This window comes from Entelurus aequoreus, linkage group LG19, assembly GCF_033978785.1.
Source record: "Entelurus aequoreus isolate RoL-2023_Sb linkage group LG19, RoL_Eaeq_v1.1, whole genome shotgun sequence".
In the NCBI taxonomy this organism is placed as follows: domain Eukaryota; kingdom Metazoa; phylum Chordata; class Actinopteri; order Syngnathiformes; family Syngnathidae; genus Entelurus; species Entelurus aequoreus.
The window spans coordinates 5,429,682-5,450,982 of NC_084749.1; the positions used below are offsets into that span (position 1 = coordinate 5,429,682).

Here is a 21,301-nt window from a genome sequence, read left to right on the forward strand (position 1 = left end):
GAGCAGACGCGCTAGCTGCCGCCCTCACCTTGACTTCCTACGTCTCCGGGCCGCCAAACGCATCGGGTGAAGTCCTTCGTCCTTCCGCCGATCGCTGGAACGCAGGTGAGCACGGGTGTTGATGAGCAGATGAGGGCTGGCTGGCGTAGGTGGAGAGCTAATGTTTTTAGCATAGCTCTGTGCGGTCCGGTTGCTAAGTTAGCTTCAATGGCGTCGTTAGCACAGCATTGTTAACCTTCGCCAGGCTGGAAAGCATTAACCGTGTATTTACATGTCCACGGTTTAATAGTATTGTTGATTTTCTATCTACCTTTACAGTCAGGGGTTTATTTTTTTTGTTTCTATATGCAGTTAAAGCACGATGCTATCACGTTAGCTCGTAGCTAAAGCATTTCGCCGATGTATTGTCGTGGAGATAAAAGGCACTGAATGTCCATTTGGCATTCTCGACTCTCATTTTCAAGAGGATATAGTATCCCAGGTGGTTTAAAATACAAATCCGTGATCCACAATAGAAAAAGGAGAAAGTGTGGAATCCAATGAGCCAGCTTGTACCTAAGTTACGGTCAGAGCGAAAAAATTTTTTTTATTTCACTGCATTCTAGTCCGTCACTCTAACGTTCCTCGTCCACGAATCTTACATCCTCACTCAAATCAATGGGGTAATCGTCCGAATCGCTCTAGCTGCGTTGAAAACAATAGGAAAATATGAGGGAGTGAACAACTGACAACGTCACGCTACTTCCGGTAGGGGCAAGGTTTTTTTTGATCAGATCGACCAAAAGTTGCGAACTTTATCGATGTTGTTCTATACTAAATCCTTTCAGCAAAAATATGGCAATATCGCAAAATGATCAAGTATGACACATAGAATGGATCTGCTATTCCCGTTTAAATAAAAAAAATTCATTTCAGTAGGCCTTTAATTTTCCCAGGTCTGCTATAGAGCGTATACTGTCTGTCATGATACACACATGATGTGCTGCGTGTATCATGATCAATATAAAGTAACTCACTCAGCGGACAGTTACGTGGACCCCGACTTAAACAAGTTGAAAAATGTATTCGGGTGTTACCATTTAGTGGTCAATTGTACGGAATATGTACTGTACTGTGCAATCTACTAATAAAAGTTTCAATCAATCAATCAATGGTCCAGCCGGCCAGAGACGTTTTTTTCCAGTTAATTATGGGTAAGCACTCCATTTATGTCAAAATAGCTACAGACCACATTTTAATAATCCTAAATAAATAGCCAATCAATAAAAATAAGATGGACTCCCAATCTATGTTAGCAAAAATTGCACTTATAAGTATTGAACATCTTGAAGTACAGTTTTCTTCCTTGTTTGGAAAAACTGTTCAGCATGCTGGCTTATCGAGTCAAATCTTGCTCATTCAGTTTAAAGCCTAAAATATTCCCACAACGGGACATTTGGATTTGTGATAATTTTCCCCCCTCCTGATTTGTGTTACCTTGCAGTGCTTCTCAGGAGCGACTAGTAAGCTTCTGGCGCTGTCAGAAACCAGCGATGCCGCCTCCACGTATAGACACAAAGATTATAGATGACTGAGTCTATATGTGTCAAAGTCAAGAATGAATGATCTATGGCCCCTGGGATGTGTTGCGTAGACAGCTCTTCCTCCCAGGGATTTTAAAGCTGCTGTCCACTCCCAAGTTCTTTTGATGGCAAATAAGCTGGAGTTAAATTGACCACCAAAAGCAGTAGTTGGTATTTTGTTGTTTATTGTCAAAGCTTTGCCAATAATGAGATCAGCCTTGCACAAACTATCCCGATGCGTGGCTCTATCCGGTCTGCCCTTGCTTTCCCTTCCCCGTCCTCTTCTACCTCGTTGTTTTGTCTACCGTTTGCATTCCAGAAGTTTCAAGGCCTACACACAGTCAAACTTTTACTAAGCAGACTGAATTGGACAAACACTAGCTGTTTTTTAATAGGACTTATGGAAGAATAAAAGTAACACTTAAATATGGATGTATTGAAAAGATCTGGGGCCGTACTTATCAAGCTTCTTAGAGTGCCATTTTACACTTAAGTCCTGAGAATTTGCGAAATTTAGTCCTACTCTCAAACTTAAGAATAAAAGCTTTTTATCAACGTTCTTAAGTCTAAGAATCACTCCTACTCTCCACGATATTTAAGAGACCTTCAGAGGTGTCTTAAGTGGTTAGGAGTTGCCAGCAGGGGATGGCACTGAGGCGAGAGAGACGTGCGCGAACGTTCAGGGAACGGAACAATGTTTTTTGTTTTTTTTATGACGAGCAGCTGATCAAACGGTATCGTTTAGACAGAGCGGATATTATTTTTGTCACAGATTTAATACTTTTCGATTCCTTGTTGATTTCTGCATGTGTCTGCAGTGGGCTAGTATATATAGAGCCACCCACACCAGTTTCAAATTAGTTGCCTAATTAATGAATTGGAAAGAAAATGTTATGACAGTAGCGTATGTGTGTGGCCGTGAGGTGAGTGACGTCAGTGAGTGTGTGGGCGATAGAAGAGAGGGAGCGGTAGCGTGAGTGCCGGCGGGGACTAGTTTGTTTTGTATTATTTTGTAGTTTATTGTCAAAATATACACTCCCATTGTCCACTTAAATATTTCCAAGATATTTCTTTATTCTTAGACAACGGATTCCCTTCCGTGATTGGTCATTTCTATGGACACAGAAATGACGTCACCTAAAATTGTGTTTACGGCACATAGTAATGTCGTAATTCAGCTCTTGAGTGTGACACTTAAGATTAAGTCCTACACTTCGCTGAAAGTGTGAGTAAGACGCTTGATAACTAACTTTTAAGTGCAGCTTTCAGCGAAGAATTTATTTACACTTAAGTCAACTCTTAGCAGACTTCTTAGGAGTAATTCTAAGAAGCTTGATAAGTACGGCCCCTGGTTCCAACAGATGATATCCGATTAGTATTAAAAGTGGCCTGCAGGCCACAGCCGCCTGCTGCGGTTTGGCACGCACCAATACTCCATCAGTGTTGGCGCTAGGCTTTTTCAAAATGGGGTCCCAGGGAGCCCATCAAGTCATAAAATGGGGTCCCACAGTACATTTTTGGGGTCCCAATTTTTTTGTAACAGTTTTGAAAACAAATGATAAATGTACGTATGCATTATCCTGTTATATCTCACACTCTATATTGTGTTTTGGAAAAAGGGTATCATAAAGGTTACTTGATTCATTAAAACACATACCGTAATTTCCGGACTATAAGCCGCTACTTTTTCCCCTCGTTCTGGTCCCTGCGGCTTATACAAGGGTGCGGCTTATTTACGGCCTGTTCTTCTCCGACACCGACGAAGAGGATTTCGGTGGTTTTAGTACGCAGGAGGAAGACGATGACACAATGATTAAAGACTGACTTTTCATATACCGGTAGGCTGGTTATTTTGATAACGTACAGGCGAGCACTTTGTATTACTTTGCACCGTTGTATTATTTGTACTCTGCACGAATGCTGTTCGCCATGTCAAAGATGTGAAAGTTTGATTGAATGATTGAAAGATTTATTGTTAATAAATGGGACCCAAACAGTCATCTCTGTCCCGACAATCCCCTCCGTGGTAGCAGGAACCCCTATATGCTACGCTAATTACACATCAAAACCCTGCGGCTTATAGTCGGGTGCGGCTTATATATGGAGCAATCTGTATTTTCCCCTAAATTTAGCTGGTGCGGCTTATAGTCAGGTGCGGCTTATAGTCCGGAGATTACGGTAATACAAAAGAAAGCACATTTTTATGCATATGTAAATGTATTCAGTTATAAACATTCATTCACTTTCTTGTTTCCTTCATGAATCTAAACTTTACCGCTGCCGGTACTTGTTTCTATATTTTTATTGTAATATTTTCAGAATGTGTTTGTTCTATTTTTGGCCAAAATAAGACAACGAAAACAATCTGAAGCTGTCTTTATTTTTTTGTTTTAAAGTCATGATTTTAATAGCCCGGCCCGTGTGTGCTTGGATTTTCCTCCATGCGGCCCCCTGAACCAAAATGAGTTTGACACCCCTGGACTAGAGGGTTCACTCCTGCTATTGAACGAACGCACGGAGACGCTGAGAGCGATGCCGAGTGAAACCACTTGCACGCCGTTTGGAAGCAAGAGACAAAGAAAACAAACTTGAACATGGCAACTTACTTAGGTCATCGAGTTCATTTTAATTCATCCTTCGTTTAATTGACTTATTATCGGCGAAGGCGTAGTTGGAAAAGGGAAAATTTGGGACCAAAACAGCCCAAATGGCTTTATTTGTGTACAAGGTTTCAAGTGTGCAGAAACCTCTTGATCTGTTTTGGTGAAGGTATTGTGCAGAGTGGACTTACAGTGCCAGAGTATCATTGTGAGGATCATCACCCAACCCAGACACTTCCTGCTCCGCCTCTTTCCTGCGAGCCAGCAGCTGGTTCTGGAGTTGTTGGACTCTGGAGCGAGTCTGCGATAACTCAACCAGACTCTCCTCCACTTTCTGCCATGCGGCCTGGAATAATACATTCAGTATACAGTATGTGTCAACATCTTCCCAAACTGTGTTCGTACGCAGCACCTGCAAGAGAGCATCTATGGACGGCAAGACGTCATCCTCTTCTCCTGATATGTCCAGCAGATGACGACTTTCGTGACAAAATCTACAGTGAAAACATGAAGTACACGTCACAAAATGGGCATCCGTTTTAAAATGAAGGTATTGTTTTGCTTACCCGAGAGCAGCCACATCTCGGGTGACATCCTGAGATACTTTCTCCTCTAACTCCCTCTGCTCTCTGACAGCCAAATGTTGCAATGCAGAGAGGATGTGGCTTGGGGGATACGCACCCAACAGGTTCTAAACACACGGCAAGGAGGAATAGTGGAACCCGCTGAAGTTACCAACGCATTTATGCCAAACTCATTTCCTGTTGTTACCTTCACCAGGACATTAATCACCAGGGTTTTTTTGTCCGTCTGTCTAACTGTTAGTTAGCAACAAAACTCAAAAAGATATTGGTTATTTAAATAAAAATGTCAGAAATGTGCAAATAATTTCTACTCTGTTGCCTTGCGCTTATGTTCCGCAGCTCAGTTTCACTGCGTGTGTGCCAACAGCCCTGCCTCAAAGTCCAAGAGAGTAAATAATGGTTTATTTTAATCCGCAAAGAGCGAACCCTCTTGCAGCCTGTATGGAAGAGTCAGACGAACAAAACAAAAAAAAGCCCATACCTGGCAATTTCATTTATCCTTCAATGAATTAACTCTGCCAGTAGGTTATGTATTCCTCGAGGTTTGTTTGTCTCTCAGTTAGCAACATAGAAATGGATAATGCTCACATTTGAACGCATACCATATAAATTCCCGCTATCTGGGAATTGATACGACACTCAACTGTACCAATTTTCGGCACTTTTGTATAAATTAATGTATATTGTTTTGATAATAAAATCTCATTGTTATTGCAACATTTAAAAATGAGTTGATTATGATAACTGCTGTCCAGTTGTTATATCTTGTTTTATTTATTTATTACAGTATGCCATTTGCAAGTATGATATTAACCTGCAAGTCCAAGACATTAGATGGCAGTAATGTATAGTATTTGGTGGGTGGGGTATTTTTGGTTGAAGTTGCGCCCTAAAAAGTTAATACTATAAGTTTACACTGATTACACACCAGCTGTTTGATTGTTAAATGCATCTTAGTTGTAGTTTTCATTAACGCATTTGGAGGTGCTAAAATTCCCGATGTAAAATTGCTAATGCTAATCAGCAGCACGTCAATAGCAAAGCCAATGTATATTAGCATCAAGCTAGCGCATTTTTGGAAAAGTGGAGCATTACTTTACTTTACATTGGCGCGTTTTTTTGAGTCACTTTCTTTGTTGGCATTGAAAATTGCAACATCCCCTAGAGCAGTGTTTTTCAACCACTGTGCCGCGGCACACTAGTGTACCGTGAGATATTGTCTGGTCTGCCGTGGGAGATTATGTAATTTCACCTAATTGGGTTAAAAATATTTTTTGCAAACCAGTAATTATAATCCCTAAATGTGCCGTTGTTGAGTGTCTGTACTGACTTGAGCTCGGCAGAGTAACCGTGTAATACTTTTCCATACCAGTAGGTGGCAGCAGGTAGCTAATTGCTTTGTAGATGTCGGGAACGACGACAATGGTTTGCAGGTAAAAAGGTGTCTAATGCTTAAACCAAAAATAAACAAAAGGCGAGTGCCGCTATGAAAAGGCAAAACTAAAACTGAACTGGCTGCAAAGTAAACAAAAACAGAATGCTGGACGACAGCAAAGACTTACAGCGTGTGGAGCAGACGGCGTCCACAAATGACATGACAATCAACACCAAAATAGGAGCGTAAAACGTGAATTATATTTATATAGCGCTTTTTCTCTAGTGACTCAAAGTGTTTTGCATAGTGAAACACAATATCTAAGTTACATTTAAAGCAGTGTGGGTGGCACTGGGAGCAAGTGGGTAAAGTGTCTTGCCCAAGGACACAACGGCAGTGACTAGGATGGCAGAAGCTGGGATCGAACCTGGAACCCTCAAGTTGCTGGCACGGCCACTCTTACCAACCGAGCTATACCGCTTTGAGTCACTAGAGAGAGAAAAAAGTGCTATATAAATATAATTCACTTCAAGACAAGAAGTAAAACACTACACACAGGAAAACAGCAAAAAAGTCCAAATAAGTCAGGGTGTGATGTGACAGGTGGTGACAGTACACCTACTTTGAGACAAGAGCTATAGTGATGCATGCTTGGTTATGGTTGGAATTCATATCAAACAATTGCGAGAACGACTTTTTATTGTCAATATCGGCTGCTGGGTTTCATTTTTTTATTTTTTCTGCTGGTGGTGTGCCTCAGAATTTTTTCAATGGAAAAAATGTGCCTCGGCTCAGAAAAGGTTGAAAAACACTGCCCTAGAGGTAGTTTGGCTGAGTCCGCTCTCAGTGCTGCTGGAGTGATCGCCAAGTGCTGAAGTGGTGAGTCAGTCAGCAAACGGTCGGTGCCAAATAATTACCGGATTTGGTACCCATCCCTACGCATATCTTAAAAACATTATTGGCATATTTTGATTTAAATTACAGGAAATGTCAGAAATTGGATAAGAAACAAATGATTAGATTATGTTGGTGATCCGGATAACTGTTTTTTAAAGGATTCTTTATTATCGGGAGATAGACCTTGGCGGACGTCTGCGCTCAGCTAAGTGATTTTCTATTTATTATTATTAAAGAGTAGCATGAGTCAATGTTGACATACATGTTCGATCGTCATTCTTGACATAACATTTGAGACCCAAAGCTTTCAATCCTATAAAAATGGTTCTGTGTTATTGTTGACCAGCTCATTATTGTGTCAGGTTAGTGGTGATGATTGTAGGGCAGTGGTCCCCAACCTTTTTGTAGCTGCGGACCGGTCAACGCTTGAAAATTTGTCCCACGGACCGGTAGGGGGGGGGGGGGATTTTTTTTTTTTTTTTTACATAAATGAATACAATCATGTGTGCTTACGGACTGTATCCCTGCAGGCTGTATTGATCTATATTGATATAGAATGTATATATTGTGTTTTTTATATTGATTTCATAAAAAAAAAAAAAAAAAAAATTTTTTTTTTTTTTTTTTACATAAATGAATACAATCATGTGTGCTTACGGACTGTATCCCTGCAGGCTGTATTGATCTATATCAGACCTGGGCATTGTACGGCCCGCGGGCCGCATCCGGCCCTTTGCGCATCCCTGTCCGGCCCGCGTGAGGCCAATCAAAAATTTCAAAATAAATTTCAAAAAGTATCTATGTCGAGTGTGCAATACAACGGTGCTGCTTTTGTTTTGAAAAGCGTTATTTGTATTACTTCCGTGTGGACGTATGCGCGTGTGCGATTGTGAGTGAATTGAACGGCGCAATAACAAATTACAAAATAAAGTTTAAAAAACATCTATGTCGTGCGCGCAATACAACTGTGCTGCTTTTATTTTGAAATGTGTTATTCATGCCATATGTCCGTGTGTAACCTGTGAGTGCAGGTGCACAGCGACAAGTGATGAGACGCTAAAAAAAGAAAAGTTGATGACGAATGGCGTGTTTTGGACTGGCAAGTATTTCTTTACATAAATTAATGGTAAAGCCGTGTGCTTAATTTGTGGTACACAGCTTGCTGTGTTTAAAGAATATAATTTTAATCGCCACTACACGAAGAAACACGAGGGAAAATACCGGAATGTGTCTGATGAAGCGCGCGCAAGGGAGGCTGATGCGTTGATGGTAAAACTGCAAACCCAACAAGGACTTTGTGCCATATTTCACACCCCCAGAGATGCAGCCGTCAGGACAAGTTTCGTCATTTCTCACAAAAGCGCCAGAAAAAGTAAGGCGTTTTCTGACGGAGAGTTTATTAAGGAGTGCTTATTGGACTCTGTTGCGCTGTATGCCCGGAGACTTGGGCTGTTTTTCGCTAACTTTGGATGAGAGCTCTGATGTACGTGACACCTCCAGCTGCTCTTCTTCTTACGTGGGATAACTGCAGACTTTCAAATCACGGAGTAGGTGGCAGCCATGCAGTCAATTAAAGAGACAACCACAGGTAATGACTTGTTCACATAGGTAAATGCGTGTTTGGACATGTTAGGACTGAAATGGGACAAGCTGGCAGGTGTGACAATCCAATCCAATCCACTTTATTTATATAGCACATTTAAACAACAAAATGTTTCCAAAGTGCTGCACAACAATATTAAAAACAATATTCAAATATTATCCTTAGCTCCACCAATGACTGAATAAAAAGAAAAAACAATTACATATAAAACCAATATAAAAAACAATATAAAATAAATATGATTAAAAACTATTTTTAACAACAGATGGTTGTCCAAATCTGATGGGGAAAAATGTTGGACAATGCAGGATAAAGTGACCATCAAAAGCAATCTGCTTTTGTATAAAGTTAAGTGAGGTTAAATTAAATTATTATTATTATTATTAATTATTATTATTATTATTATCATCATTATTATTTATCTTACGGTATATCAAAAATAATATTGAGCAAAATTTAATTGAAATATTGTCGTGTGGCCCTCCAGCAGTGCTCGGGTTGCTTATGCGGCCCCCGGTGAAAATTAATTGCCCACCCCTGATCTATATTGATATAGAATGTATATATTGTGTTTTTTATGTTGATTTCATAAAAAAAAAAAATTTTTTTTTTTTTTTTACATAAATGAATACAATCATGTGTGCTTACGGACTGTATCCCTGCAGGCTGTATTGATCTATATTGATATAGAATGTATATATTGTGTTTTTTATGTTGATTTCATTAAAAAAAAAAGAAAAAAAAGTATATATATATATTTTTTTAATTCTTGTGCGGCCCGGTACCAATCGGTACCGGTCCGCGGCCCGGTGGTTGGGGACCACTGTTGTAGAGGATAGGAGGCTTCCTTGAGGATGTTTTCCTCATGTAGAGCTGCAATAAAGATACTCTGCAATAACACACATGCAGGCAAGAGGCAGGATGATCATGCCCACGACAAGACGTAGTCAACACGTCAATGTGGCTCTGCAACTCTTCTTCTCTATTGACTGGTCCAACAAACAAACACTAAAGCCTGAATTTCATCGCAGAACTATACACAATATTTCTGTTGCGACAAGGTCATATGAAAAAAAAATGCACTAATGGAGGCAAACGATACCTACAAACTTTAAAATACTTAATCGTGTTTCATCTTCATGGCCAAAGCGACAATTCAACCTACTGTAAATTCCAGACTATAAGCGGCTACCTTATAGGGGGGATTTGTAGTCAGGGCTGCATGGAATTCTGGGTATTTGTTGTGTTGTGTTTATGTTGTGTTACAGTGCGCAGGTTCTCCAGAAATGTGTTTGTCATTCTTTTTTGGTGTGGGTTCACAGTGTGGCGCATATTTGTAACGTAACAGTGTTAAAGTTGTTTTGTACGGCAACTGTCAGTGTAAACTGTGTGGCTGTTGACCAAGTATACCTCGCTGTCTCCTACGTGTACAAGTCCAAGCTCAATACAACATGGGACCTGTCTGGCATGCTGTTTGTACAACCTATTGAGGACAATAAATGCAGAGCCATCAGGGTATGCCCTTAATTCAGTTGTTAAGGTGAAAATCAGAAAATATTTTCTTCGAGGGATTTCTAGGAGAGTCACGGAGATCGTAAGTAAACTGCTGGGAAAATCGGGAGGGTCGGCAAGTATGCAGCTGAGCCGCATCAGAGTGGTCAAAGAGCCGCATGCGGCTCCGGAGCCGTGGGTTGCCGACCCCTGGTATAGGCAAATGCTAAGGGCGCCGTCCATCAGGGGGCGCCATGCCAGTGCCACAAAAGTTGGAGGGAAAAAAAAAAAAAGTTGGTACAATTATGTCTAAATACATAAAATAATCCCACGTTAATTAAAATGCAAAGTGAAGCCTATTTAATATAAATATTATTTGTTACAACATTACGTCCCCCCCCCCTCCCCCCGCACGGTGCGCCCCCTCCCTTCCCGTATCATGACTCTTTATGGACGTCACCGCACCAAAAAAATCAACACAAGATGTCAAAACGGCCAAAACTGTCAGGTGCCCAGGGAAGAAAAAATAGAAAAGAAGAGGAGGAGAAACGAGAAAAAGACAGAGGTAGCAGGGCGGTAACGTTAGCCTACATGAAATTATTTGTCTGTTACAGAATGTGATAGTAACCTGGCTTTTTAGCATCAAGCTAATGTTACATGATTCAGCAATTGCTAATCAATAAATAGGTAGTTCTGTTTTAACGTCGGGTTAATATTGTGGAGGGGGCTAAATTGTTATGGAAAATAATAATGTAACGTTAGGTAATTACAGTACTCCCACCTCACATTCCTCAGGGACATTTGTATTAGATTTTTTAAGCAGGTGTTTTTTGTTTACATTGTTATTGCCTTCTGGTTAGCTAATGTTTGCCCTGCAGGTAATAGTCACTTTTCCACCCCTTTATATATTAGGTACAGTTGTAAGCCTAGTTGTTAAAGTGCACATCATTAATGTTAATTAAGCAATATCACATGAGAGGGAATGCTGTTTTTTTTAATATGAGCACTGCTGTGATTCAGTTAAAGATAATCATAACATAACATTCTCATATAATATGTTAATTTGCTTTCTTTAAGTAAAAAAAAAAGGTCAAAGACAAAGCTATTCGGTTTCTTGTGAGTATATACACTTCACTGCCGATGTGGGGGTGCGCCACCTAAAATCTTGCCTAGGGCGCCAGATTGGTTAGGGCCAGGCCTGAGTCTTACTTACTAAACCGTCCCATGTGTGATGCCTATAGGAGTGTTTCTATGCATATCATATTTGTATGTAATGCAATGAAGCTAGCGTCCTTAGCATTAGCCAATATGCTAACATGTTTACGAGTGTCTGTGTTAATATTATTAACTTACTATAGCATTCTTTTAGTCTTGTTTCAGTTTCGTAAATTCACCATAATGTCACCGTGTAGTTATTGAGTCTGTTTAGCTGGTCCATGACCATGACTTCTGTTTTGTTTTATCATCCGTTTACTGCCATGTTACAGACACCGTTTGGAAACAATTAAGGCATATAAATAAACATTTACAAAATATTTCTGAGTAAATGACTCATTTTACAACGTATATATATCTACAGCTTATAGTCCGGTGCGGTAAATATATGGAAAATGTGTTTTTCTTGTAAAATTTTGTGGGTGCGCTCTATAGTCTGGAAAATACGATCCATGCAATGGTTGCAAAAAGTTTAAGATTTCAGCTGTTGACAACTGCTCATGTCCACGTCACTCGGCCAGTCAGAGGGATGTCGAGATATGCGGGTTCCAGTGTAGTATATTGACTGAAAATATGATACAAGCAAAAAATACTTAGTGTTCAATGACCAACCTCCACAGCACTTATCCAGTGGTGAAACAATGCAGTCCTGTTCTCAGCCGTCATACTGCGACAGAAGAAAAGAAAATTACCAATGTGGTAAAAAGCAGTATAATTGGTTTTTTTACAAGCCTTATAAAGCCAGGCTCCTACCGTGTGGATGCGGACTTTGCCGTTTTCAATTCACTCTCTTGCAAGGACTGATAGAAGTGGACTCTGTCGTTACACAGCTTTCTCACTTCAACCTGGTGAAAGACATCCTTTCATGAGTTCATAAGTTGCCAGGTTTTAATCAACACAGTTTAGATCACATTGAATTATAGCAATTGACAAAATAAATGCAATTCATGAGCTTTAAACTACAAAAATAAACAGACAGGATGTCTTCGGTCAATCATCAAGTTTTTTTATATAAAAAAATACAGTAATTAAAATGAATTATAAGACATACAAATAAATCAGTTCCGTATTCCTATCCTTGTGGTTGTGTCACACACTGGGAGGGGCGTGGCAAAGGAGGCAGCGATTACTACAATGCTTAGTTATCAATGACGATTTTTTCTTTTACATTTTCAAAGATACCATCTTTATTAGGGGTGTGCCATTTAATTTGGGGTGCTACGATTCAAATAGCAAACAAATATTACAGTTTTTGATGCATCTTTTCCCCACACAAGATTTATTTTAAATAGGGATGTAATGGTATGAACATTTCATACTAAAGTTAATGTTCTGGCTATTTCTATTTGAGTGTTTGCATGTGTTTATCTTATTCTATTTAAATTTGTACATGTTTTTGTGTTGTTTTTTTAATGATTAAAAAAAGACGTGTTGGATGTATGAGAAGATGACGCGTGGTTTCATTTGCAATCTGCAAACGCCTCAAGAAGCGCACATCTTCAGAATGAGAATCAGCTTTATTAGCCAGGTATGTTTAACACACAATTTGACTTGGTAGACTGTGCTTTCTTTGTTCAACGTAAACAATAAATATTAACAATTAATTAAAATATTAAAAAGTACTTAAATAACTAATATTTAAGTAATTATTCATATAAATATTTTAATATAATTAATTAACTATACATTCCTGTATTAATAAAAATAAACATTAATTACGTAATTAATATTAATTATATAAATCATGAATAAAATAAAAAAATATATAAATTAATTCATAGTTGAATGTTGAACCTTGAAAACTGATTATAAAAGCGACTGTGGAGCAAAATTCAAAACAAAGCATATCTAATACATATTATCTAGACCACAAAGAAGTGTTTTCAACGCGGATTCAAATCATCACAGCTCCCCTTTAAGCCATGCGGGCAGCTATTTTAGATCTAGCAAACTTATGGGTGCTGTGGTTGTGTTTATGTGATTTCTTGCTCATGGAAATTAACAAATTTTTTGAACAATTGCTAATCGATATCCATCCTCATGTGCCGTATCGCGATGTATCACAAAATCGGTGTATGGCCACATCTGTAATCTTTATCCTTCATGATGGTTTCCCAATATATAACATCACTTGTGCTTTGTGACGCATGCTTGTGAGAGACATAATAAAGGGCAAAAAGTTCACGTGAACAAAAGTAGCGATTCGCCACTGAATCAATGAAATGGATCTCATCAAATTGTGTAGGTGTCTAATGACGAGCCAAGTGCATAGATTTGATTTACTGATCAGAGGCCCTTACCAGGACTTGTGCTTCTACTGCAGGTTTAGAGTGGAGTATGTTCCCATCACAGTTGCCAGGAAGCTGACTACCAAACAGCACATCAACCTCTGCTTTCCTGCAAAAATAAAAACTCTTGTTAAAGTTTTAAAAAGAAGCTAATTGATTATGTGGGTGCACATTGGAGATCGACCGAAAATTGGCGCCGATATTTAGCATTTATTGGAATTAGCATTTTTTTTTTTTTATAAACTACAACATAACTACATCAGCAGATACAATATACCGTATTTTTTGGATTATAAGTCTCTCCGGAGTATAAATCGCACCGGCCGAAAATGCATAATAAATAAGGAAAAAAAACATATATAAGTCGCACTGGAGTATAAGTCGCATTTTTGGGGGACATTTATTTGATAAAAGCCAACAGCAAGAATAGACATTTGAAAGGCAATTTAAAATGTCTAAAGAATAGTGAACAACAGGCTGAATAAGTGTACATTATATGAGGCATAAATAACCAACTGGTATGTTAACGTAACATATTATGGTAAGAGTCATTCAAATAACTATAACATATAGAACATGCTATACGTTTACCAAACAATCTGTCACTCCTAAACGCTAAATCCCATGAAATCTTATACGTCTAGTCTCTTACGTGAATGACATCAATAATATTATTTGATATTTTACGCTAATGTGTTAACCATTTCACACATAAGTTGCTCCTGAGTATAAGTCGCACCTATGAAAAAAAATGCGACTTATAGTCCCAAAAATACGGTATAATCTACGTGAAGGAGCCCAGGATTGTAATGTCAGCAATATTTCAGGGTTCCTCACTAGGAAACCTTAAAATGTATTCAATTCATAAACTGCTATAAAACTGTAAATAATTGAGTAGATGAGTTATTGTGATGTAGAGGAATCCCATTTTCAGGCATGTGATTTGACCACAATGAAAAAGACTGAAAAAACTTCCGGGGGTCTGGAGGACGAAGGCCCCCAGCCAGGTCTGGGGGGCAACGCCCCCCAAAGCTCCTGGTTTTTCACCAATTTAACATGCTAAAATTAACAAAGACAGCACCATTTGAAGAAAATACTTTAGTGTTTAAAGACATGAAAACATCATTAATAGAACATACATAACCCAATTATCCTAATGAATCACTGTATATGGTTCAGTCCCAACAGTATTTAGTCACTAATATTTACATCTTGTGTTCATTTCACATCCACAGGTGTCACATTGATCAGTGTTATTATCTACACTTTATTTACAGTATTACCACATTACTTCAGTTCATGTAATGTAAACATTTCATTCCTTTCAAAATAGGATATACATTTATGAAAATAATTAAACATGTTTAGTATTGTTTACTCATATTTGAAAATAGGAAATAATAATAATGTGAGGACACTGACATATTGCATGAAACAAGTGTGAAAATATTTACCTTCAAGATTGTTACACCACTGACAATAGTTTCAACAGGCTACATAAGAACTTAATATTACAAAATGGTATTATATGCAAATTTATTTCAAATAAATTGTTAACTGGAATCAATAATGCGACTCTTTGAATTTCTGTAATGTCATAATATATTTTCACGTGGCTTTTTATTTTTAGAAAAACCCATTTATATTTCGCTAAGCAATAATTGGTTAATATTTAAAACAAGCATGCGTATTTCGCAAGCAAATATTTTTTAGCTTACCTCATTATTAACAACCCTGTCTGCAACTGAAGTGGGTGGATCTTTCCTCTCCACGTCTACGGCAGTTGTCGATGTAAACAAAGGATGAAGTCTGTAAGGTTTGCTCACTTTCGGTTGACATCCAAAAGTAGCAGCTAGTGAAAAGTTTGTTTTCCTTGCTTCAAGTTGTTTCATATGTTTTTGGCGTTTCGCATGTACTTCCAAAGCCTTGAAACCTCGTGATCCATAGTCAATATTATCATGACACCACGTGCACAAAACCTTTCCGGGACGATCGATTTTCCGAATAAAATCACCGAACAAAGTCGTAACTTCCTTCTTCCCAACAGTATCAGTGATTTCCCTTTCCATCCAGTTCCATCCAAACTTATTTTTGACATGTTTATCAATTTCTTTTCCTTGTAAAGCGTCCTTTCTCTCGAGAACCGACATCGTTTACATATGGAAAATGGCCGTCATAACCATTATGAATGATGACGTTACTAACGTCATCCTTCATAACAGATGTCCTGATTGGTCACAAGGAACATATCGACCAATCAACTACGGCGTAATATAAACTACCTCTCGAATCTTGATTTAGGATCGGAAAAAAAAACGGAAAAACGGGAGATAATTTTTTTCCCCCCCGAGATTAAAAAAGACGGAATTCCGACTTTAGACGGAAAAATCACATGCCTCCATTTTAACCATTTTTTCTAGGAGATTTTCCATAATTTGACATTCAAAATGTTGATGCGCCTCTTAGACCCACGTAATAAAGGTGTTTGTAAAATCCGCTGATGTTTTTTTTAAAACATTATATGAGGTGGCGACTTGTCCAGGGTGTACCCCGCCTTGCGCCCGAATGCAGCTGACATAGGCTCCAACACCCCCCGCGACCCCGAAAGGGACAAGCGGTAGAAAATGGATGGATGTCGCTACCATACTTGCCAACCTTGAGACCTCCGATTCCGGGAGGTGGGCGGTGGGGTGGGGGTGTGGTTGGGGGCGTGGTTAAGAGGGGAGGAGTATATTTACAGCTAGAATTCACCAACTCGAGTATTTCATATATATTTCATATATATATATATATGTATAAATACTTGACTTTCAGTGAATTCTAGCTATATATATATATATATATATATATATATATATATATATATATATATTAAGGCTGCAACAACTAATCGATTAAATTCGATTATAAAAATAGTTGCCGATTAATTTAGTCATCGATTCGTTGGATCTATGCTATGCGCATGCGCAGAGGCTTTTTTTTAATTTATTTTTTTAATAAACCTGTATTTATAAACTGCAACATGTACAAACAGCTGAGAAACAATAATCAAAATAAGTATGGTGCCAGTATGCTGTTTTTTTTCCAATAAAATACTGGAAAGGATAGAAATGTAGTTTGTCTCCTTTATCCGATTATTAATCGAAGTAATAATCGACAGATTAATCAATTATCAAATTAAATTAATCGTTAGTTGCAGCCCTAATATATATATATATATATATATATATATATATATTTATTTTATTATAAATATAAATAAAAGAAATACTTGAATTTCCGTGTTCCGGAGGCTATCCAGTAGATGGCAGTATTGTCCTGTTTAAGAGTGTCACAACATTGCTTTTTACGGCAGACGAACTGCTTTACGGTAGACGAAAACGTGACCGCTGTTGTTGTGTGTTGTTACCGCGCTGGGAGGACGCTAATGAAACTGCCTAACAATAAACCCACATAAGGAACCAAGAACTCGCCCTCAATCATTCTACACTTATACCGTGATTGGGCAGGGACGCTGTTTATATCGCGGGAAAGCGGACGTGAAAACAGACTGTCGCCGCTTTCCCCACTCAGGTCCGCATGGAGCTGGAGGGGGCGTGGCCTCCAGCTCCGGCTGAATTCCGGGAGAAAATTTCTTCCGGGAGGTTTTCGGGAGAGGCGCTGAATTCCGGGAGTCTCCCGGAAAATCCGGGAGGGTTGGCAAGTATGCGCTACTGGTCCGACACTTCCTAAAACAATTATGTAAACAATAACAACTTTAAGCCTCGTCCATCTGTTTACTGACGTATACTATTCATGTTTAGCTAACTTTTACTGCAAATGAATATCGGCTCCAAATATCAGTTATCGACCTCCTTGACTACCAATAATCAGTATCGGCCCAGAAAAAACCACAGCGGTCGATCTCTATTGCAAAAGGTTCAACTTGAGAGTGTTCTGCCTGACCTGGCCATCTGCTCCAGAGATCTGCAGTACCCGCTGATGTCTTCAACGTCACTGGACAGCAACGTGCGACCCGAGACGCAGCTTTGCCTGAAGGCCTGGAGAAGCAACTTCCTGCGTTGACTGTCCTCCACCTGAGCCCAAGTGGAGGCAATAGACCGCTCTGTGGAATGAGGAGAGCAACTTTTGGCCTTCTTTTTGTCCGAAGCAACATCCCATAGTGGCTATCCGATGTATTGAGACCTTGGGTGGCAAGTTGATCCTCAGTGGCGCTGATCTCAGAGTCCAGGTGGCTGATCTCAGACCGGAGCTGCTTTATGGTCTCCTGAAGCTCGCTCTGCTTCGCGGCCACGCTCTGGCGCTCGCTCTGCTTCATCTGAGCACACACGAAAAGGACAAGAAATTGAAGGAAATTGGAGGAAAATGAATGAACTGGATTGTAGCTTACCTCTTTGTCTTGAAGCCCTTTGTACCTTTAGAATAATGTCAAGGAAAAATCTGAAGCCAGATGAAAGCAGGTGTGGTTTACTTTGGTGGCACAGTGCCTGCCTCCATTCTTTTATCCATCCATCTTCTTACGCTTATTCGAATTGGGCTCGCGGGGGCAGCAGCCTAAGCAGAAAGGCTCACACTTCCCTCTCCCCAGCCACTTCATCCAGCTCTTCCCAGGGCGTTACCAGGCCAGCTAGGATACATTGTCGCTCCACTGTATCCGAGGGAGACATTCCAGGGCCATTCTGACCAGATGCTCAAGCCACCTCATCTGGCTCCGTTCGATGTCTCCTTAAATTTTTTTGTGTTCCGTTTACTCCGTAATCTCTCAAAGGAACGAAATATGCGTTTATTTTTGCATTACTGAAGTTCGCGGAACAGGTTTGCTAAATGTTATCTCTCAAGCTGCTGCGCATTCCCTGAAGTCGAAGTCGATTTAGTATTTGAGAGTGGTGAACTACAGAGGAAAAAAGACAAAGCAACGCCCGACACAGAAATGATCCAAAAACACCATGAAAACAAATGCAACGAGAAAATGCTGCCAAGTAAAACAGTTTCTATATAATATTGTAAAATATTTCGACCAAGCATTTTAATTTTGCTCTTGCAATTTTTATGTGATTGCGTTATTCGTAATTAAAATATGTAAAGCAGCTGCAGTACATCCAGAATGCTGCTGCTCGAGTCCTGACTAGAACCAGGAAATGCGATTTTTGTTGCTCAAAGAATAGACTTTAAAACAGTTCCCTTTGTGTACAAGTCTTTTCATGGTCTTGTGCCAAAGTACATCTCTGACACGTTAGAACCATATGACCATCTCCAGCTCTGAGAAACTCGGGTAGTGGTCTCCTGCTGGTGCCCAGAGTCAGGACCAAGCATGGTCAAACTGTGTTTCAGTTTTATGCTCCTAAAATCTGGAATAGTCTTCCTGAAAATGGGATGATCAAATCAAGGCTGAAAACACTTGTATTTAATTGTGCATATGACAACTGAAAGTGTTGCATCTACAGCATTTGATTGATTATAATTGCATTTCCTGATTTGAATTTGAATTATTTTTCCTTCTTTTAATTTTCTGGAAAGCACGGTGGTACAGGGGTTAGTGCATGTGCCTCACTAGGGATGATACTCGAAACCGGTTTTCCCGGTTGTTCGATAAGAAAAGAACCGAGTCCTCGGACTCGAATCCCTTTTTGAGAACCGATACCCGTTATCGAGACCACTATAGTAAAGGAAAAGAGTTGATTCTTTATTCGAATCCCGTCCCGACCAGAAATGCTCCGTGTGACATCACAAGAATTGACGTCACGTAGCTCAGTCATTAGGCACAGATAGCGAAAGCAGGAAAAAAATGGACGGGAAAAAGCGCTCCAAGGTGTAATAAAGTTCACAACAAAAAGGTATAATCCAATGAATAACTTTAGTGAGAGATTTGAGCAGGGTAAAACACATGACCAACACTTTTAAGACCAAGCGGAAACATAGCAACCAGGCTAGCAACGCACCTCCTTTACGGCAGCTGTCGCAACGTTCTTAAAACAACCGCAGCACATACATATATATACAACACATCTCCCTTTTTTAACTTTTGTTTTTCTTTCCTTGTAAACGTTACAAAATCACACTGTAGATGTGTTGTCTGTCTAATTATAAATAATGCAGACGAGGCGTGTTGGCTGACTTCTTGACGTTTACTTTCACGGGTGGCGACATGCAACAACACTTTTCGGGGCTACCGCGCATGCTCGTCACTCCCGTTGCATGCTGGGTAGTGTAGTTGTTATATTCCCCAGCTCATAACATCTTTCCCCCTATAAAGAAATAATGTTAACTCAATAAAGTGTATTTCTTTTTTTAGCTTTAACTTTTCATTTTTTTAGCATTGTAACCACATTTGCAAACAACTTTTCTCTTCATAGAATTTTCTTTCAATAAAGAAATAAAGTGCAAAAATGTCAAAGCATCATAACAAACAGTTATGTTCCAATAGCAGCAGAAGTGCACTTTTTGGAGAGCTGTATTATTTTCAGTTTTGTGCCCAAGGGACTGATTTTATTTAACACTATATTATTATTTATACACCTATAGTGACCACAGAGACAGGTTGTTTTTGTGTTACCTTATATATTTGTTTTTCTGAAAAATCCCACTTAATATAATTTGGGTAACAACAGTCAATATTTATTTATTTTATTTTATTTTTTTAGGGGGGTAACAGTCAATATTTATTTATTTTTTAGATTAAATAGTTTTCTTATATAATAAAAGTGAGCTTTTGTTAAAGCAAATATTGTGTGTTTTTTTCCATATACAACAACCTATCTGGACTCAATAAGAGAATCGATAAGGAATCGGTTTGATAAGAGGATTCGATAATAGACTCGAACTCGATAATTTCTTATCAAACATCATCCCTATGCCTCACAATACAAAAGTCCTGAGTTCACACCCGAAAGGGACAAGCGGTTGAAAATGGATGGATGGAAAGCACTTTGAATTGCCTTGTGTTTGAATTGTGCTCTATAAAATGATATTGCTTTGCCCTACAATTTCGAACATTTCCTTCCCCACTGCATATCGACGTCCCCTTGATATTAAAAAAAAAAAAAGGTCAAAGACACACCTTTTTAATCAGGCTTTTTACTTATCATGTTAAACTTTTCTTAGGTTCTTTTTTATTTTTATTCTGTTATTTTCTATTTTATTTATTGCTATTATTACTACTATTGTTCATTCAATGTTGTGTTTTATTCTACATTAATGTATTATTTATATTTAACTTCTGCATATATTTTCAAATGTTTTATACTATTTTTAGATGGGGTTAATTTTATTTATTCTCTAGTGTAGACGCCTTAAAGGTGGCGTTTATTCTCAATCCGTAGTGCCATGATTTGTTTTGTTATTGCCAATGTGTGTGTTTTCTTCTCTTATTTATTTCCTTTTTTTTGGTGTAAAGCACTTTGTGTTGCCATTTCCCTGTGTATTAAAAGTGCTGTGTAAATTAAGTTGAATTTGATTTGTGTTTTTGCATCATTTCAGTGTTTGGATGTTGCTGCATGTTCCCACTGTCTATCAGGGATAATAACTTTTTCAATTTGGATAAACAACAGACATACATTTTAAGAGGCAAAAGGATACCACTGAAGATTTCCTCGCATGATCCTCACATTTCTAGAAAAGACAAAACAGGATATGACAAGTTGCAAACCATCAAAAAAAGAATGGAAATATCAATTGGGCTGTGCGATA

The 21,301-nt window shown here is 38.8% G+C and overlaps 1 protein-coding gene across 1 annotated transcript in view; it reads right to left on the reverse strand.

The window, feature by feature from the left end:
• haus5 (HAUS augmin-like complex, subunit 5) overlaps nt 1–21,301 on the reverse strand; it is a 40,545-nt gene that overhangs the window by 17,275 nt on the left and 1,969 nt on the right. Inside the window, exons 3-12 of the mRNA XM_062027729.1 lie at nt 21,191–21,223; nt 18,006–18,030; nt 17,801–17,933; nt 17,561–17,720; nt 13,628–13,724; nt 12,081–12,172; nt 11,940–11,994; nt 4,729–4,853; nt 4,575–4,656; nt 4,354–4,508 (exon numbers count right to left, since the gene is read on the reverse strand). Coding sequence (XP_061883713.1) covers nt 4,354–4,508; nt 4,575–4,656; nt 4,729–4,853; nt 11,940–11,994; nt 12,081–12,172; nt 13,628–13,724; nt 17,561–17,720; nt 17,801–17,933; nt 18,006–18,030; nt 21,191–21,223 — 957 coding nt within the window. The remainder of the gene's footprint in view (nt 1–4,353; nt 4,509–4,574; nt 4,657–4,728; nt 4,854–11,939; nt 11,995–12,080; nt 12,173–13,627; nt 13,725–17,560; nt 17,721–17,800; nt 17,934–18,005; nt 18,031–21,190; nt 21,224–21,301) is intronic.